General features: G+C 33.6%; 1 protein-coding gene across 1 annotated transcript in view; it reads left to right on the top strand.

The window, feature by feature from the left end:
- The window catches only part of LOC142344729 (uncharacterized), a 56,498-nt gene extending 38,542 nt beyond the window's left edge, over positions 1 to 17,956 (top strand). The window contains exons 6-7 of the mRNA XM_075396607.1: positions 16,992 to 17,142; positions 17,226 to 17,956. Of these exons, the coding sequence (XP_075252722.1) occupies positions 16,992 to 17,142; positions 17,226 to 17,596 (522 nt within the window). The 3' untranslated portion in view covers positions 17,597 to 17,956. The remainder of the gene's footprint in view (positions 1 to 16,991; positions 17,143 to 17,225) is intronic.
- The last annotated feature ends 208 nt before the right edge of the window (positions 17,957 to 18,164 follow it).

An 18,164-nucleotide genomic window follows, 5' to 3' on the forward strand; every position in this document is an offset into this window, starting at 1 on the left:
TCATATTTTGTGCGTCTTCTATTTGAACTCTTTAAGTGATCTCAAACGACGTTTGTAGCAATTGTATTAGTCATATTAGTCTTTTTATAGCTGCGAAGCTGTAAGCTGAGCGTATCTATATTGAAATTCTCTTGGTTGTCTTATAATTCAAAGAAATTGAATTGTATTGGTGCGCTCGCTTTTCATTGTGACTCGAAAAGAGTATTGGTTTTTAACATTTATTGGCGTTTTGACTGAAAAGTGAAAGTGAGTAAAATTGTTGTGTAAACTTATTTTTTCTGGGCGAGAGAAGTTTTTTTTTATCCTGCGCTACGTTGAGTGAATAACTTTTCGACTTCACATAGACGATAGGTTGTGAGTGTTTTGTACATTGCTGTTGTCATCAACCCAGCTTTACTCTCTAAACTCCGACAAGCATTGCATATGCGCTATTCAGTATGAAGTGTTGTTGACATAATGGCGCATATAGATAACGGTTGTTCGCCGTCTTTTTAATAGCCGCACTGCGATAGCTGGGGCTATTATTGGCCTTCTCTTGGTTTTTTTACGACTGGAAGAGGAGTATTGGTTTTCTCTCGGTTTTTTTTACAGGAAGTAGATTTGTTCACGCGGCATTTTGACCTAAAAGCGAAAGTGAGAAAAGCTGTCTTGCTGAACAGATTTTCGCTAAGCGAGAGAAGTATTTTGATCATGCGCTGCGTTTAGTGAATGACTTTTTGACTTTGAAAAGTAGTTTTTGACTGAATTGCACATATAGATAACCGTTTTTAGCCGTTTTTTCGTCTAAGTGGCCCAATTTTTTTGCTTTTAATTTGGTTTCTTGTAGAAATAAATTTTATTCGATACTATATTGAAATGTCAACCTCGGAAATTGATACCACAGTGTTTTGCAGAGCCTGAAAATGCGTTTCAAATTGAAAACAGGCACATAATTTTTGATTTTTTAGTTAATTTTTGGCGTTTTTTATATTAATTTCTTCGTTTTTGGATCTTTTAACCGTCTTTTTGTCAAAAATCAGTTAATATAGCAACTTCACTTTGATAATTACTATACTCAACGCCTCTTTCTACCTCGATGTAATTTTGTTTCATAAAATTGTACATATGCTAATCCGACTTTGGTAGTTTTTTCGATTTTCGTCAGTTTTTTGTTTGTATTTTGGTTGTAATTGCTAGAAATAGTTTATTGTGCAACATGATGGACTTTAATTTCGTTTTAATAAAATTTCAATCATTTTTGGCGTTAAGTTTTAAAAAAAAAGCTAAAACCTTTTCATAAAAGCGGTCTTAACTTAAAAGTTCTTTAACCATTTTTTTTGCAAAATGTTTCAATGTTTCGTATTTATGAACTCTGCTTTTTCCTATTTTTTCTGTTTTCTTCAGGAGGATAGATCTCTGTATCGGATGACTAGTTATATTTTCTATGTCTTGAATGATGAAATGAATTCATTATTCTTGAATTTTTTAAATTGATTTTTAACTTTCAAAAATCAAGAATGTCTTTTTGTTACGGTGTTCCTTATATTGCGCCCATATTTACATTCTAGTTAGTACCCTTCTAGTTTTGTCCTGGCACGTAGATTTATTTTTGGTATATTGATTTTTTCAGTTGTAAAAAATGAATGATTTCAGCTTTTTCTTTGATTTTCGCCATTTCTTTGGTATGCAATTGATTTCATTCAACATAATGCGGTACTGAGAGTTTGATAGCAACCTTTTCCCAAAATTTCCACTTATAGCTAATTACTACAGCTTTCTGCCGGCCTTGGCATTAATTTAAACGATTTTTTTGCCTTTGAATATTCTTCTGCTACTTATGTCTTTTCTATGATCAATTTTTTTTATTTAGTATCAAATCATGTTGACTAGCTTATGTACAACAAGGAACAGTTGTGTGTTGTTTTTTGTCTTAATCGCAGTGATTAGAAGTTTCATTATAGGTGTTTTTTGATTCTTAAATTTGAGCTTTCTGTTTTGAAAAGATCTAACTTAGTTTCTAAGATTATTATCTGCCGTTTGCTTTCGCGATCTTTTTCAGATTAGAATCATGATTTTTTTGAGTACTATTGATAACCTTTTCTGCTTTTTCAGTCTATCAGCTTTTTGACCACCTTAATTATTTTGGATTTTTTATCGTTACCAAACGTTTTCAATAATATAAAATTTTGCTGCATTTTGTTTCTCTTGTTGACAGTGGTTTAGGTTTCACCAATTTTGAGAGCAGATCTGGAGAGGTAGTGAGTTAATGGCTTAATACAAAAGCTGGTGGCTTCCGTTGCAATTACGGTTTTGTTAGTGAAGTTCTGACGCTTGGAGCCGCTTCCGGAATTCTTCCGGCTATGTTTTTTACTTCGTCGTCATGATTTTTGTTACGACCATATGACGTCACAGCCACTTTTTGTCCATTCGTTCATGCAATTTCAACTGAATTGCATGAGTGACGTCATTTTTCGCTTTTAGTGGAGCGAGTTTTTTGTTCATGCGCGTGATTAAATTTTTGGTCACACTTGACTTACCTCACTCTCAAAAATGACTTCCTCAATTTGAAATTGACTTTTATTTACTTTAATTCAAAGAGATAAGGTCAAATGGGTGTGTGTCACTCTAAATGAAGGTTATTTGAGATCAGCTAATAGAGGCAGCAATAACTTATACAGATTTTCGATCATAATATAGCAGATCAGCCTTCAATGAAAAGACGAATTTTTTTGGTCTGTCTATTTTACTGTTTTTCTAGACTGCCGATCTACGAATCTATTGCGGCTATTTTCTGGCAATCTGCCAGCTATGTGTCTAATTGGCGCTGTTTTAATAGTTTGTAATTTTGTTAATAGCCGCCGTCAGCCTCTCAGTGGCTATTATTTGTGAAATTAATTTTTAGTCGGTGCTGTATCATTTTGTAACCCTCTTAATTCGATACCGCAGTGTTTGTTGGAGTCTAAATATGCGTTTCAGGTATAAAATGGGCACATTTCGTCCTCGTTTTTGTCCAAGTTTTCTCAGTTCTTTGTTTGTAATTTTTTCATATTACTAGAAAGTTTTTGTTGAATCTTCAGGGACTTGAGTTCCGTTTTAATATTAAAATTCGGCATCGAGTCCATGAAATTTAATTTTTTAATAGGTGCGAAGCTGTAAGCTGAGCGGAGCTATAATACGGTGCTCTTTTTTTGCCATTCAAGAATTGAATTGTATTGGCGCTCTGTCTTTTTTGTAAGATATTTTCACATATTTTTTCTTGACTTTGAGCTTTCAAAACAGGATAAACAGAAAAAGCTCAGCGGCGGGAATCAACTTTCATTAGAGGTTTTTAGCCGCGTTTAGAGTGGTGAAGCTAATGAGTGGTGAAACTTCTGGGAAGCCCGTAATTCAAGATTAAAAGTCATTTAGGAGTTTCCCAGCCAAAAGTGTTGCAACTTTTCCTCATTATTCAAAATTTTCGTTTTTCGTCATTATTCAAATTTTTTTGAACCATTCTAAAAGTGAGGTTTGTAAAAGTTGATAAAGGTCTTTTGCAAGACGTAATTACTTTCTTTGTCCATTTTAAGAGCCCTTTGTTTCACAAACACCCAAATTTATACTAATTTTTACAAGTTTTTTATTAAGTTTTTTCAGCGCTAGGTGTCAAATAGCCTCTTCTAGGGTTTAATAATATGTTGCTTTACAGTTTTTATTGGTAATGGAATGGTTTTCTACATGTTAACATCACGAATTTTAGAAATTTTTCGATAAAAATTGCAATGTTTTTCAAACTTTGCGACATTTGTTGTCATTATTTAAGTTTGTCCTGCCACAGGGACACGAGATCTTTAGAGTTTGATAATAGGTTACTGAAAAAATTTTATTGGCCTTGGAATGATTTTCAACTTTACAATATCACAACATTTTTGCTTTTTTTTCTGATAAAACTTGCGATTTTGACACTTTGACATTTTAGGTTTCTCTTGCCTGACGGGCAAAGGAACGTCCTATAGGGTTTGATAATAAGTTACTACATTGTTTTTAGTGGTAATGGAAGTAATTTAATACTACCATTTTTTGCAATTTTTTATGACAATTTGCATTTTAAAATTTTTTGAAGGTTTAGCACTTTTCCCTAGTGGTCAGGGAACCTCCTACAGGGTTTGTTCGTATGATACTGAATCGTTTCTTGTGGCATTGAACTAGTTTTCATTTTTTTAATATCAGGAATTTTAACAGTTTTTAATAAACCTTCAGTTTTTCAATTTTTTTGAAAATATTTTTGAGCTTTTCCTGCAGCAGGAGCCCAGGAACCTCCTCCAGGGTTTGACAATAAATACGGCATACTTGCTAGAGGTAATGGAATGGTTATCTATGTTTTAATAACACCTGTTTTTGCAATTTTTGATAAAATTTTTTAAAAATTATTACCTTCAAGTTTATGGATCTTTACGAGCCAGTGAAATTTTTTAAGACCTTCAAAAAGGGGGTACTGGATAATCTCTGTAGACAATGAAATAGGTTGTGATGATTTTAATATCACGAATTTGTTAAAAGTTGCAATTGTTTTTAAACTTTTTGATTTTTTGTCGTTTTCAATGTCGAGTTTAATGATTTTTACTGTTTACTGGCCAACAAATTTTTTTAAGGCTTGCAGAGGGGCTACTTGACAGGACTTGGGAGACAAAAAATGTTTCGAATTTAAAAACCCGAATATTTCTCGATTATATTGCTCTAGTTTATCTACCTTTATTGGCAAATAATCTATTTCAAGGCTTGTGCGTGAGTTAATGAGTATAATAAATTGATTCATATTTTGCCTTCATTGTAAAAGCGTCAAGAGTTTTAGCAGCGAATTTTTTTGTGCAGGTTTTTTATTATTATAGTTTATAAATTTTTGAGGTTCTGTTTTTTTGGCTTGGACTGTTCAATTGATCTGCTTTTCAGGTACATTGGTTCTCATGTACCTCATATTAGTTTTCATTCAATTCTTCGGATTGTATTTCAGGACTTGTCCTGTTATATTTTTTGTTTCGTCGTCTGGCGCTCTTTTTCGTCTTACATTTGTTCACAGAGCAAAGCTGAAAATCAAATTTCTGAATTGTTTCTGTCTCCCAAAAACGGCATTTGCGTGGGTGACGTCACTTCTCACTCTCTTTAGCCTACGGTTTTCAGGTCATTTGGGTAATTAGATTTTGATCTTACGTGAAACTTTAAAATTTGGTTAATTTGAATTGGTTTAAGGTCGAAGAAACTCATATGTAATAGAGATCCCTATTAGAAAGTCTTCTGCGCAATCAATGTTCAAAAGCTTTATGAATTTATCGGTGAATGTTTTTTCCCTGGTTTTTTAGCAGTGTCGATAACTTTTTCAACTTACATCTGTATCTGATTCTATTTCCATTATACGGCACGGAAGTCTATTCTTTCGCAGCTATTGCGGCGATCTGCCTGCTATGCTTACGATGGAGCCCTTCGATGAGTTTTTAATTAAATCGTTTTTTAGCACTGTCGACTTCCACTTGTTTCGAGTTAAAACGCAACAGTTTATCGAAGTCAATTAAAAAGTTCCGAGTAAGTGAGTGAAGATATATTTGGGCGAGTGACCTTTTCGTCAACGCCCAATAGAGAGGTTTTTCATCCTTTTAATTTTCCATCGCATTGTTTGACCTGTTCTCCTTCGTCAACCGTAAATCAAATCGGTAGTTTTTTTATAGAATACAAACTCTCATTGCAACAAAAAAGATTTTACTTTTTCTCAAGGATACTTAAACAGAAAGTAATAATTTGACTGAAAAAAGACTGCCTCGCATATATATTCCGTTTTGAAACATCTTTGGAACAATTAAGTTTTTTTACACTGTGCTTATTCTCCTTATTCTTCCATGCATCATTTTAGCCGTCTCCCAATATCTCTTATTTTATTCGGTCTGATTTTAAGGGTTTTTGTGAAAATTATATTTCTAGATTTTTCATTTTTTGCATTTCAACTTTTTTAAGCTATTATAATGGAGCAGTTATAATTTGCTGAAATTCTGTTTAATGGTTTGGACCGATTATTACTATAAAACTAATTTTCTTTCTGAGAATTTTTCTATTTCTTTTCTCTTTTCGTGACTAACTTAATGTTTGCATTTATTTAAACTCATTTTGGCTATGGTATCTCCACCAAGAGAGGTGTTTATTTTTTTTTATTTCTGAATAGCTGTGACTCCAGAACAAAAAATGTGTGGGTTCTTCAGTTCTAAAGTTTTGAGTTCGTTTTGTTGAAAAATTCAGTTTAATTGCTAAGAAATTTATCCGCCTTATGCTTTCACAATTTGTCTTTTGGGTCGCAGAGTTGATTTTGGAGTTTTGGTATTAGAAAGTTACAATGATTTATTCCTGATAATTTTATTCCTGTAAGGTTGTGAGTCTAACAGAGTTTGATCCTCCTGACCTTTTGGTCTGTTTTGAAAACAAATATTCTCATTGACGTTGTAGTCAAAATTAGGTCTTCTCTTTTAATTATGCGAGGTGTTTTTGTATTGTTACTGAATGATATCCTAATCGTTTTAATTTTAACCAAAGAAGTAATTGCTCAGATTTTTCTCGCCATGACAGCTGTGTAATTTTTACCAAATTGTTTGATCAAATCTGATGAGTTAAAAGTTTATTGTTTTAAGACAAAAAGGTAATGGTTTCACCTGCTTAAACGGTTTTTTATTAAATTTGGACCCTTCGATTTTCTTCCAGAAATCTGCCTGTTGTGTTTTTTACCGCAAGTTTATTCGTTCAGACGCGTTTTTCAATTTTTGGATTTTTAACCGGATTTTTTTAAAATCAGTTTATATGGCAACTTTTTTTTGGTAATTCTTTTAATGAATGCCTCAATGGATTCTCCGTGCATTTTTGTTTCATGTGGTGTGCGGTATTTTTCTCAAAACATTGTACACATGATACTCCAATTTTGGCCCTATTGGTCCAATTTTCTCATTTTTTGCGGTAACTGTTGGCTTTTTTTAAATTCATTTCTAACTTCTAATCTGTAGGGTTTGTTTACAAATCAGTGCATATGGCAAGTGCCCTTTAATAGTTCACGCATTGTCTCCGTCTCCTGAGTTTACTGATCTTTACTGGCCAACAAATTTTTTTAAGGCTTGCAGAGTGGCTACTTGACAGAACTCGGGAGACAAAAAAATGTTTCGAACATTTTTTCAGCGGAATTTAAAAACTCGAATATTTCTCGATTATATTGCTCGAGTTTATCTACCTTTATTGGCAAATAAAACTATTTCAAGGCTTGTGCGTAAGTTAATGAGTATAATAAATTGATTCATATTTTGCCTTCAGGGTAAAAGCGTCAAGAGTTTTAGAAGCGAATTTTTTTGTTCAGATTGTTTGAATATTTTAGTTTCTCCATTTTCGAGGTTCTGTTTTTTTGGCTTGGATTGTTCAATTGATCTGCTTTTCAGGTACATTGGTTCTGATATACCTCATATTAATTTTCCTTCAATTGTTTGGGTTGTATTTCAGGACCTCTCCTGCTATGTTTTTTGTTTCGTCGTCTGGCGCTCTTTTTTGTCTTGCATTTGTTCACAGAGCAAAGCTGAAAATCAAATTTCTGAATTGTTTCTGTCTCCCAAAAACGGCATTTGCGTGGGTGACGTCACTTCTCACTCTCTTTATCCTACGGTTTTCAGGTCATTTGGGTAATTAGATTTTGATCTTACGTGAAACTTTAAAATTTGGTTAATTTGAATTGGTTTAAGGTCGAAGAAACTCATATGTAATAGAGATCCCTATTAGAAAGTCTTCTGCGCAATGAATGTTCATAAGCTTTATGAATATATCGGTGAATGTTTTTTCCCTGGTTTTTTAGCAGTGTCGATAACTTTTTCAACTTACATCTGTATCTGATTCTATTTCCATTATACGGCACGGAAGTCTGTTCTTTCGCAGCTATTGCGGCGATCTGCCTGCTATGCTTACGATGGAGCCCTTAGATGAGTTTTTAATTAAATCGTTTTTTAGCACTGTCGAACTCCACTTGTTTCGAGTTAAAACGCAACAGTTTATCGAAGTCAATTAAAAAGTTCCGAGTAAGTGAGTGAAGATATATTTGGGCGAGTGACCTTTTCGTCAACGCCCAATAGAGAGGTTTTTCATCCTTTTAATTTTCCATCGCATTGTTTGACCTGTTCTCCTTCGTCAACCGTAAATCAAATCGGTAGTTTTTTTATAGAATACAAACTCTCATTGCAACAAAAAAGATTTTACTTTTTCTCAAGGATACTTAAACAGAAAGTAATAATTTGACTGAAAAAAGACTGCCTCGCATATATATTCCGTTTTGAAACATCTTTGGAACAATTAAGTTTTTTTACACTGTGCTTATTCTCCTTATTCTTCCATGCATCATTTTAGCCGTCTCCCAATATCTCTTATTTTATTCGGTCTGATTTTAAGGGTTTTTGTGAAAATTATATTTCTAGATTTTTCATTTTTTGCATTTCAACTTTTTTAAGCTATTATAATGGAGCAGTTATAATTTGCTGAAATTCTGTTTAATGGTTTGGACCGATTATTACTATAAAACTAATTTTCTTTCTGAGAATTTTTCTATTTCTTTTCTCTTTTCGTGACTAACTTAATGTTTGCATTTATTTAAACTCATTTTGGCTATGGTATCTCCACCAAGAGAGGTGTTTATTTTTTTTTATTTCTGAATAGCTGTGACTCCAGAACAAAAAATGTGTGGGTTCTTCAGTTCTAAAGTTTTGAGTTCGTTTTGTTGAAAAATTCAGTTTAATTGCTAAGAAATTTATCCGCCTTATGCTTTCACAATTTGTCTTTTGGGTCGCAGAGTTGATTTTGGAGTTTTGGTATTAGAAAGTTACAATGATTTATTCCTGATAATTTTATTCCTGTAAGGTTGTGAGTCTAACAGAGTTTGATCCTCCTGACCTTTTGGTCTGTTTTGAAGGTAAACAAATATTCTCATTGACGTTTTAGTCAAAATTAGGTCTTCTCTTTTAATTATGCGAGGTGTTTTTGTATTGGAACTGAATGATATCCTAATTGTTTTAATTTTAACCAATGAAGTAAATGCTCAGATTTTTCTCGCCATGACAGCTGTGTAATTTTTACCAAATTGTTTGATCAAATCTGATGAGTTAAAAGTTTATTGTTTTAAGACAAAAAGGTAATGGTTTCACCTGCTCAAACGGTTTTTTATTAAATTTGGACCCTTCGATTTTCTTCCAGCATTCTGCCTGTCGTGTTTTTTACCGCAAGTTTATTCGCTCGGACGCGTTTTTCAATTTTTGGATTTTTAACCGGATTTTTTTAAAATCAGTTTATATGGCAACTTTTTTTTGGTAATTCTTTTAATGAATGCCTCAATGAATTCCCCGTGCATTTTTGTTTCATGTGGTGTGCGGTATTTTTTTCAAAACATTGTACACATGATACTCCAATTTTGGCCCTATTGGTCCAATTTTCTAATTTTTTGCGGTAACTGTTGGCTTTCTTCATTATTTTCTAAATTCGATATTAATTTCTGTTTTTTTTTCATAACATTGTGCACATGATACTCCATTTTTGGCCATTTTAGTCCAATTTTCTCATTTTTTGCGGTAACTGTTGGATTTTTTCATTAATTTCTAACTTCGATTCTGGGGTTTTTTTTTACAAATCAGTGCATATGGCACCTGCCCTTTAATATTTCACGCATTGAATGCTTCTTTAAAATTTATTGTTGTTTTATGAGCTATAGAGTACTTTTGTTTCATTAATTGGTACACATACTAATCCAATTTGGGGCGTTGTTGTCCAGGGTCCGTGTTTTTTTTGTTGTTTGGTTTTAACTAGAAAAGGGCTTCAAATTCTTAAGTTTGTAATTTTTGAATCAGTCTTGGGCTTCAAATATTAAGGAATTCATTATAAAAAATTGTTTACGTGCAATTTAAATAGTGTTTCCAATTTTTCAGAAAAAATATTTCGAATATTCGAACTGTTTTTATTTTTTTATCTATACAGGAGGATGAATAATTATTTTTTCTAAGTCTTGCATTTTTAAACACCGAAGTGTAGTTGTATGTGCTACTTGGGCACCTGTTTTGGGCAAGCCGTTGATTGCGGAGTGCTATTTTTAAGACTAGTATCATGAGTTATTACCAAGTGTTTTCAATATTAAATTTTGTGGTATCAAGGTTTTTACAGTGTGAATGATGTCGGTTTTTCAGATTTGTGAATGATGTCGTATTGTGTCAGATGTTGTCAGATTTGTGAATGATGTCGTAATTCCTTTTTTAATTGTTCCATTGATGTCAGCGCTCAGCTCCTTTTTGTTGTGACAGTGTTGCAAGTTTCAGTGACTGCAGTGACAATTTTTTTCAGACATTATATGTGAGGTAAATAGTTGAATTTTTTGAAGGCAAAGTGTAATTGTTTCGGCTGCCATTATGATTTCGTGTAAAATTTTGGCGCTTCGAGTTGCCTCCGGAATTCTTGCGGTTTTTTTTCTAAATATCTCTTACACTTTTTCGGCCTTTTCCTGTCAACGAGAAGTCAAATTATAGCAGTGACTTATGAGAGGTTTTTTTGCTATTCTTACTGAATGATGTCCTGATTTTTTAGTTTTTAACCTTTTGGAATGATATTAACGCTCAGGTTTTTTTTCGTTATGACAGCTGTAGTTTTTACCCTCTTTTTGATCAAAGCAAATCTGTTCATAATAATTGAATCAGTTTTGGACTCCAATTATTTAGGAATTCAAAAAAAATAGCCCAGTTTTAAACGTATTTTCAATTTTTCAAAAAAAGTTGTTTCGAATTTTTGAACTGTTTTTTTTTATTTTTATCTTTGTAGGAGGATTTTTCCTAGGTCTTGAATGCTGGACAATGAAATGTATTTGATTTTCCTACTTGGTCACCTGTTTTGGACTCGCAGTTGATTGCAGAGTGCTATCTTTGAGACTAGTATCATGAGTTATTTCATGACATTTTGTTAGTTCTGGCAGTCTTTTGAGCAGATTAGTTTTTTTTACTATCCTATGAATTTTAGCCTTTGATAACTTTACCATTTGTTTTCATTTGTAATAAATTTTGTGGTCTCAAGATTTTTACAGTGATCTGTTTGAAACGTTTCGGTTTTTGGATTTTTCTGAATGATTTCGTAATTCTTTTGGTACTTGCCTCTTTAATGTCAATGCTCAGATCATTTTTATCGTGACAGCGTTGAAAGTTTTAGTGTCGCGGTGACAGCAGTTTTGGGTCATTATATGTGAGGTAAATAGTTGAGTTTTTAAGGCAAAGTGTAATTGTTTCGGCGGCAATTATGATTTGTCAAGTTTTGGCGCGTCAAGTTGTCTCCGGAATTCTTCCGGATTTTTTTCATATTATCTGTTTACACTTTTTTGAACTTTTCTTGTCAATTAGAAGTCAAATTACAGCAGTGACTTTAACACTGGCGTAGTAAGACGTGCGGAAAGGGAATACCTACTTGCAGTTGTTTAAGTTCCTAAAAAGTCTTTGTTGCACCTTCAAAGACTTTGATGATGTTTTTTCTAGATGTTTTTTTTTTCATTTTTGGTTTGCATTTTATTCAATTTAAAATTGTGGAGCAGTCAGATTTTGCTGGAATTTTTAAAATTGATTCAACTGATTATTACTACAAAAATAGTTTTTGCTTTTGATTGTTTTTCTTGTTTCTTTAGTCGTTTTCGTGACCAACCTACTTTTTGCAGCAAGCTGACCTAATTTTGGCTTTGGTATCTCCGACAAAAGAGGTGTTTTTTGTTTTTTTTTCTGAATTGCTGTGACTCCCGACCAAAAAACTTGTTAGTTCTAATTTCTGATGGTGTTCTCTTTTGTTGACAAATTCAGTTTAATTGCTAAGAATTTTATCCGCCTTATGCTTTCACAATTTGTCTTTTGGGTCGCAGAGTTGATTTTGGAGTTTTAGTTTTGGTATTAGACAAATACAATGTTTTATTCCTGATAATTTTATTCCTGTAAGTTTTTGAGCATAACAATGCTTGACCATCCTAAGAATCTGGGCCTTTCAGGACGTTATTAGTGAATTTATTAGTGAAATCAAAGTTAAATCTTCTACCCATTTTTGACCAAATCGTATGAGGTAAACGGTTACTGTTGTTAAACAGTTAATTTTGTGAGAAAAGATAGTTCTTTCGACTTCAATGTTTGTTTTTAAGTGAAGTTTTGGCGCTTTGAATTGCTTCCCTAATTCTTGCTTTTTTAAGGACTGTTCTTACTTTTTGCGACCTTTTTTGTCAACGATGAGTCAATTCAGAGTAGTGACTTTAATCACACAGGAGTAGTTAGAGGAGCGGAAACCGAGTAAATTTTTAGACGTTTTTAGAGCTGTAAAAGTGAAGTGAGAAAAGGGTATTTAAACAGTTTTTTCGTTTTTGATAGGAATTTTGTAGTTCTTTTTGTTGTTCGGCTGTGCACTTTCATTCATTGTAGGTCTCAATGACTCTCTATTGAGGTGCTTTTAGATTAATTTACTGATTTGAATTGGACTCAATTGGGCTGTTTTCAAAACATTTTTTTAAATTTTCATCTTTTATGTTCTGCCAATTAGTATCATTATGGAAAGCTCTAAATAGCTCGCATATGAGTCCCATTTTGATTAATTTAAAGGTTTTTATTCATATCTAACTGATTTCACTACTTTATGACACGACTTAGTTAAAAAAAGTTTTTTGTTTTTGGATTTTGACCCCGTTTTGTCGTTTTTGTTGTCACATTGTAAGCACATTGACCCCTTTTTGTGAACGTTTTTGGCCCTCAATTGTATGCCAAATTAAAACGAGACAAGAACGTCCAGCTTCAAGAAGGCTCATCAAAACCGTTAGAAAGTGCTTGTCTTCTGGACAAGTTCAAATTATTTCTCAGATTAGCGCCCAGTTCAACTTAGCTCATAAATCATACATTGAATCGTTGATTGTCATTCCAACAGTCAACAGCGTCATTCTGGGAAATGGATTTTTCACCAAGCACGAAACCCCAATCAATCCGAATAGAAACTCTTCATGTTTCTGAAATAATAACCCAAGTAAATGAAGTAAAACCAGTGAAAAAACCGCGAAGAAAATTAAGCCGAAAAAAGTGTTTCAACTACAAATAACTTTACTGTTCCGTTAAATCATTATTAGAGTGCAAACTCTCAGACATCGTCGAATCATTTGAAAATGATTGTGGAATTGTGATAACCAACGAAGCGTTGGAAAGAAGTCTTGACCTGGCAATAACCTCGTCACGGAGTATGGTCGCAGGGAATGACATCATTTACACATCAGCAATTGTAATTCAGGATTTTTCTTCCAATTGTAATTCAGGATTTGTCTTTTTTTGAATTGGTTTTATCTTCCAAACAATTTTCGTGTCACATAATTCGAGGCTTTCAGTCACATTTTCAACTGAATGCATTTTAGAATGCATTCAGCAAATTTTCCCAAATCAGTTTGATGTCAAGAAGCGAAATCAAAAGAATTGGGAAGTACCAATAAGGCCCTGGCGCTGAGGCTTATTGTTTGACTTGACTCAATGCATTGATATGATGTACATTTTCATTTATGATATACATTTTAATTTTCAGCAGGGAATTCCGTTCATTAAAAATTCAGTTTTAAGTCATGTTCTTTTAAGTTCTTGTAATCTCGTGCGTTTACAATCATTGCAGTATTTTCAAAAAGCATATGTAAGTAGGGCTAACACCTACAAACCATGGAGACAAACATATCGTTATACAAATGGATTTTGGCTGCAGTTTCTGTTGTTTTTTAGCTGTTTTGCAACGTGTAATCCTCTATAATCAGATTTTGCTTAAAGTGGCAGGTATTCGACTCATAGTTATGTGTACTACTCATGTTCTCTGATAGTATTGCAGAAAATTTTTGTGCACTTTTCCTTATACATCTCGAATGCCTTCATTTAAAGGAAGCTGTAACAGCAAACAATGTGCCTTAACATCCAAATTCAACGGTTCTTTTTTCTTGATTGTTATATGGTACCTTCTTCTAAAAAGTGGCGATATCGAAATAAACCGGGGACCAATTTTGCCATATGCACTTATGATGAAAGAGTTAGAATTTTTTTGATTCCAGAATAAAAATACTACATCAAAGCGTCCGAAGTTTAGCAGGACAATATCTGCTGCTGAAAGAACTCATTCGAGACATTGGTTACAACTGCATATATATTTGTTTAGTGAAACATGGTTGTCACAAAATCATTCGGAATGAATTTTTCATGTAGATAAGCAAAACTTTGTCTGCTTTCGAAAAGATCACATCCAATCAGCGAAAACAAAAGGTGGTGGTATTATAATGTACATTCCGAAATTTTTAAAACCTCGTTTCCGCGATGATATCAACTGCGTTCCGGATACAAATTTTGAAATTTTGTGCGTTGAGTTGAACATACAAAAAAATGCGTACTAAATTTATCATATTGTCCCGAAAAAAACTTGTAAAGATGTTTTTGGAAAAATTGGTCCTGGGAATTGATCTTGCTATGACTGAAGGAAAATCTGTCTTACTTGCTGTAGATTACGACGTAAACTATTTTGCAAAGTGAGACAACAGTCTGCTGCAATCTGTAATTTCTCCACATGATCTTAAACCATCGAATATTGATACAGCTACAAGAATGACTAACGCTCATAATAGACGACTACGAAACGGACATAGTAGCGGATACAATTTTGAAAAGGGATCATTTTGCAACAATCACAGTTACATCTGTAAATGCTAAAATCAAAAACGACAAAGAAAAAAATTTTGACAAGAAAACCCTTCAGCCACAGCGTTCCAAAATTTTAATGGAAATTCAGACTGGAGACTTTTGCGGTGCAGTCATGGGATATATGATGTTTTTAGAATTTCAAAGAATTATTGAAAGAGCATTAGCACTACATGCTCCAATTAAAGTCTCTTATATTAGAAAAGCCAAACCAAAATTTTTGCCTAAAAATGGCTATGCGCGAAAACAAAGAAACAATTTTCAAGAATTAGCGATGATAAAAACGATTTATTTCGTCAAAAAGAAAATTAACTTCTCTTAAGTTATATGGAGTTAATTAGTGAAAAAGCCAGGTGGAACTTGTAAAGACTCAAACAAGAATTCAATCTTTATTAAAGGTTTAACAAAAAGTGTTTTCCACCCTAGGCAAGGGCTTGTTCAAATGAATTGCGGACCCACTTAGGAGCGTAAGCGTCCGAGTAGGTTCTACAACCGAAGGTAATTTCAGTTTAGGTCGCCTAGGAAAAAACTTCTAAATACGTAGTCAAATTTTGCGCTCCGAAAACTATCTATAGGCGGTATAACAAAAAGTGTTTTCCACTCTAGTCAAGGACTTGTTCAAATGAATTGAGTTCTGGAAATTGCAAATCTTCTAAATTACAGATTTTCTACTCTAGAAGGGTTCATTGGCTTGCAACAAACAAACAAAATTCCTAAAAGTGCTCGGATAATGTGTTTCAAGTTCCGATATATAACAACCAAGGAAACGATTGTGCGCATGGATTTCTTTCATACAAGTAAACCACTGGGTCCGTCAAAAATACCAGCTTGTGCAATAAAAGATGCTAATGCAGGAACCACTATGTTATCTCGTTAATCTATTCATTACAGGAGGAAATTTTCCATAAGATCTTAAAAAAGCTTGTGTAAACTCACTTTTCAAAAAAGGAAATACCGAAGACCCACTCAATTATACTTACTTCTGTCATTTCTGCTTTCTCAAAAGTTTTTGAAGAGGCGTTCAGTTCACAAATCACAAGTTTTCTAGAAGGGGAGAAGTTATTGCCTACTAGTCAGTTTGGTTATAGAAAACAAATTTGATCAAGTGATGCTATCAACATCGAAAGCTTCCTTAAAAAAGAATTGAAAGAATATTTTTGGAAAGAATTTTTGAAAGACACATAAGTAACTGATATGAAAGATGACATTGAGAGCATTAGATTTTAATTTTTATTTTTAATCTTCATAATGTACATATAAAATTTTGAGAACATTTTTTGCTCGCATTTTAGGCCATTTTTTACTAATGTAAGGTCAAATTTTTTAGTAATTTCATGATTTTATAATTTTACGTAATGCTATATTCTTAAATTAACATTGCCCCTTTTACCATTTGCATGTTATTTTTATGTGTATCATAGGAAAAACAATGTTCTTTTTTTCTTTTTTATTAAATTAGGAATGGTCCTCAGAGTATAATGCTTGCTAATGTTGGTATTAAGCTTACTCTCTTCGTTTTTAGAGGCTGAATCACCATTTTTATTGGATCTAGTTTGAATCTTAATTTTCGAATCAATTGAAGCTGCGAACCAAATTGGAAAGTTATTTGACAGTCAGAAAAAATTAGGGTGTCGTCATTTTTTACTTTTTGTTATTATTTTGATCCGAACTGTTTTCAGTGGGGTTAACAGCCGTTTTTTTCTGCAATTTTCCGGCTATGTTTCTGACAAATAAGCTGAGAAATTCTAAATTATGTTTAAAAAAACTGAATAAAGCATAGATTTGTCAAGTGCTCTAGCTGTCTGTTAGTGATTGCCGTGGTTAGTGAATGCTGTCCGATTTTAATGCTGTGGTTAGTAAATTTTTAAGACAATGGAAATTACAAAAGAAGAGAAATTGTTCGGTTTTATTGTTTAACTTAGCAGCTAAGGCTCAGTATTTTGAAGAGTCTTCACACTAATATCGGTAACTCTTCCCTAAACCTTAGGTTACTGCTAAGCTTCAGACATTTATTAAAATTATGTTTTTGATTTATATGTTTGTAAAATGCTAGGGTGGGAACTCCGTTGCACATTCCCTGCGTGAGTACCATAGTTTTTTATTCAATCTATTATGTTTTCTTTTGTATATGTATATCAATGCATTGCTGCTTTTCTAACGAATTTCACGCTGTTAATTTACATATAATCCAATTGTTGATCGGAATTGTAAGGCTCCCGTGAAACCTTTTCAAATTTTTCAAATAAAAGTTCCTTGAATTCTCTGAGAGTTGTTGAATTTCAGCTGAAAATTGTGGACTTGAACACGAAAGAAATCGTTGCTTTGGGCGAGGAAGGTGAGCTATGTGTGAGGGGTCCACAAGTGATGAAAGGTTACTTCAACAACGAAGAGGCGACCAGGAACACAATTGATGAAGACGGATGGCTCATGACAGGTAATCCCGCATCTCCACGAAATATGTATTGAACGCTGGTATCTTTCCAATGTGGTAGAGTTGGGCTCTCATTAAATTTTCAGGAGATATTGCGAAAACCAACGAGCGAAATCAGATCATGATTACGGACAGATTGAAGGAGTTGATTAAAACGAAGGGATTCCAAGTGGCACCGGCGGAGCTAGAGGGCATTCTGTTGACACACCCTTCAGTGCAGGACTGTTGTGTGTTTGGGTTACCCCATTCGTCTCTGGGAGAAGCACCCTCGGCAGCTGTCGTCTTGAGACCGGGCACCCCCCATGCCACTGTCACTGACACCCAACTCTCCTCGTTCGTGGCCAGCAGAGTCGCTCCCTACAAACAACTGGCAGGAGGCATCCGATTCATCGACTTGATCCCCAAAACCGCCAGCGGGAAAATTTTGAGGCGTGTACTTAGAGCTAAATATGTATAGATCAGTTTTGTTTTGTAAATATTTTCTTTTTTATTATACTCAGGGACTGCTCATTTTTTGTTCAGGCTTATCTGCGTTTTAGCCATTCACTTTCGCTTTAGAATATATTGCAGTGTAAAATTTTTCTATTCAAGCATTTGTTTGCTAATGTTGCTTACCAACTCTGTAAATCTTTACCCCTCGTTGTACAATTGTCCTCTATCATCTGTACTTAACTTTTTACTTAGTGCCATTCACAAATATTCGCCTTACCTCTGTCACAACCTAGACTGATCAATTCTTTTATGCAATTAATTCAGATGATTAGTAGAATTTACACAATTATTTCATTTCGGAACGTGAATAGATTTGTTTTGATGATGCTTGTTTTTCCATCGGGTCAAATTAAATGTCCTTCTTCGTTCTCAATTTTACGCGTGGGATTGTCCCGTAAATTGATTGCGGCTGTTATTCTGGAATCAAACTTCAGGAACCAAACTTTGCGGTCGGGATCTAAGAGCTCTTCATAGCGTATTTTTACACTTGTTTATGAGTAGACCTGATGGCGTTAACGATATTTCTAAGTTGA

This window comes from Convolutriloba macropyga, chromosome 8 (genome assembly GCF_964194025.1).
Source record: "Convolutriloba macropyga chromosome 8, txConMacr16.3, whole genome shotgun sequence".
Taxonomy (NCBI): Eukaryota; Metazoa; Xenacoelomorpha; order Acoela; family Convolutidae; genus Convolutriloba; species Convolutriloba macropyga.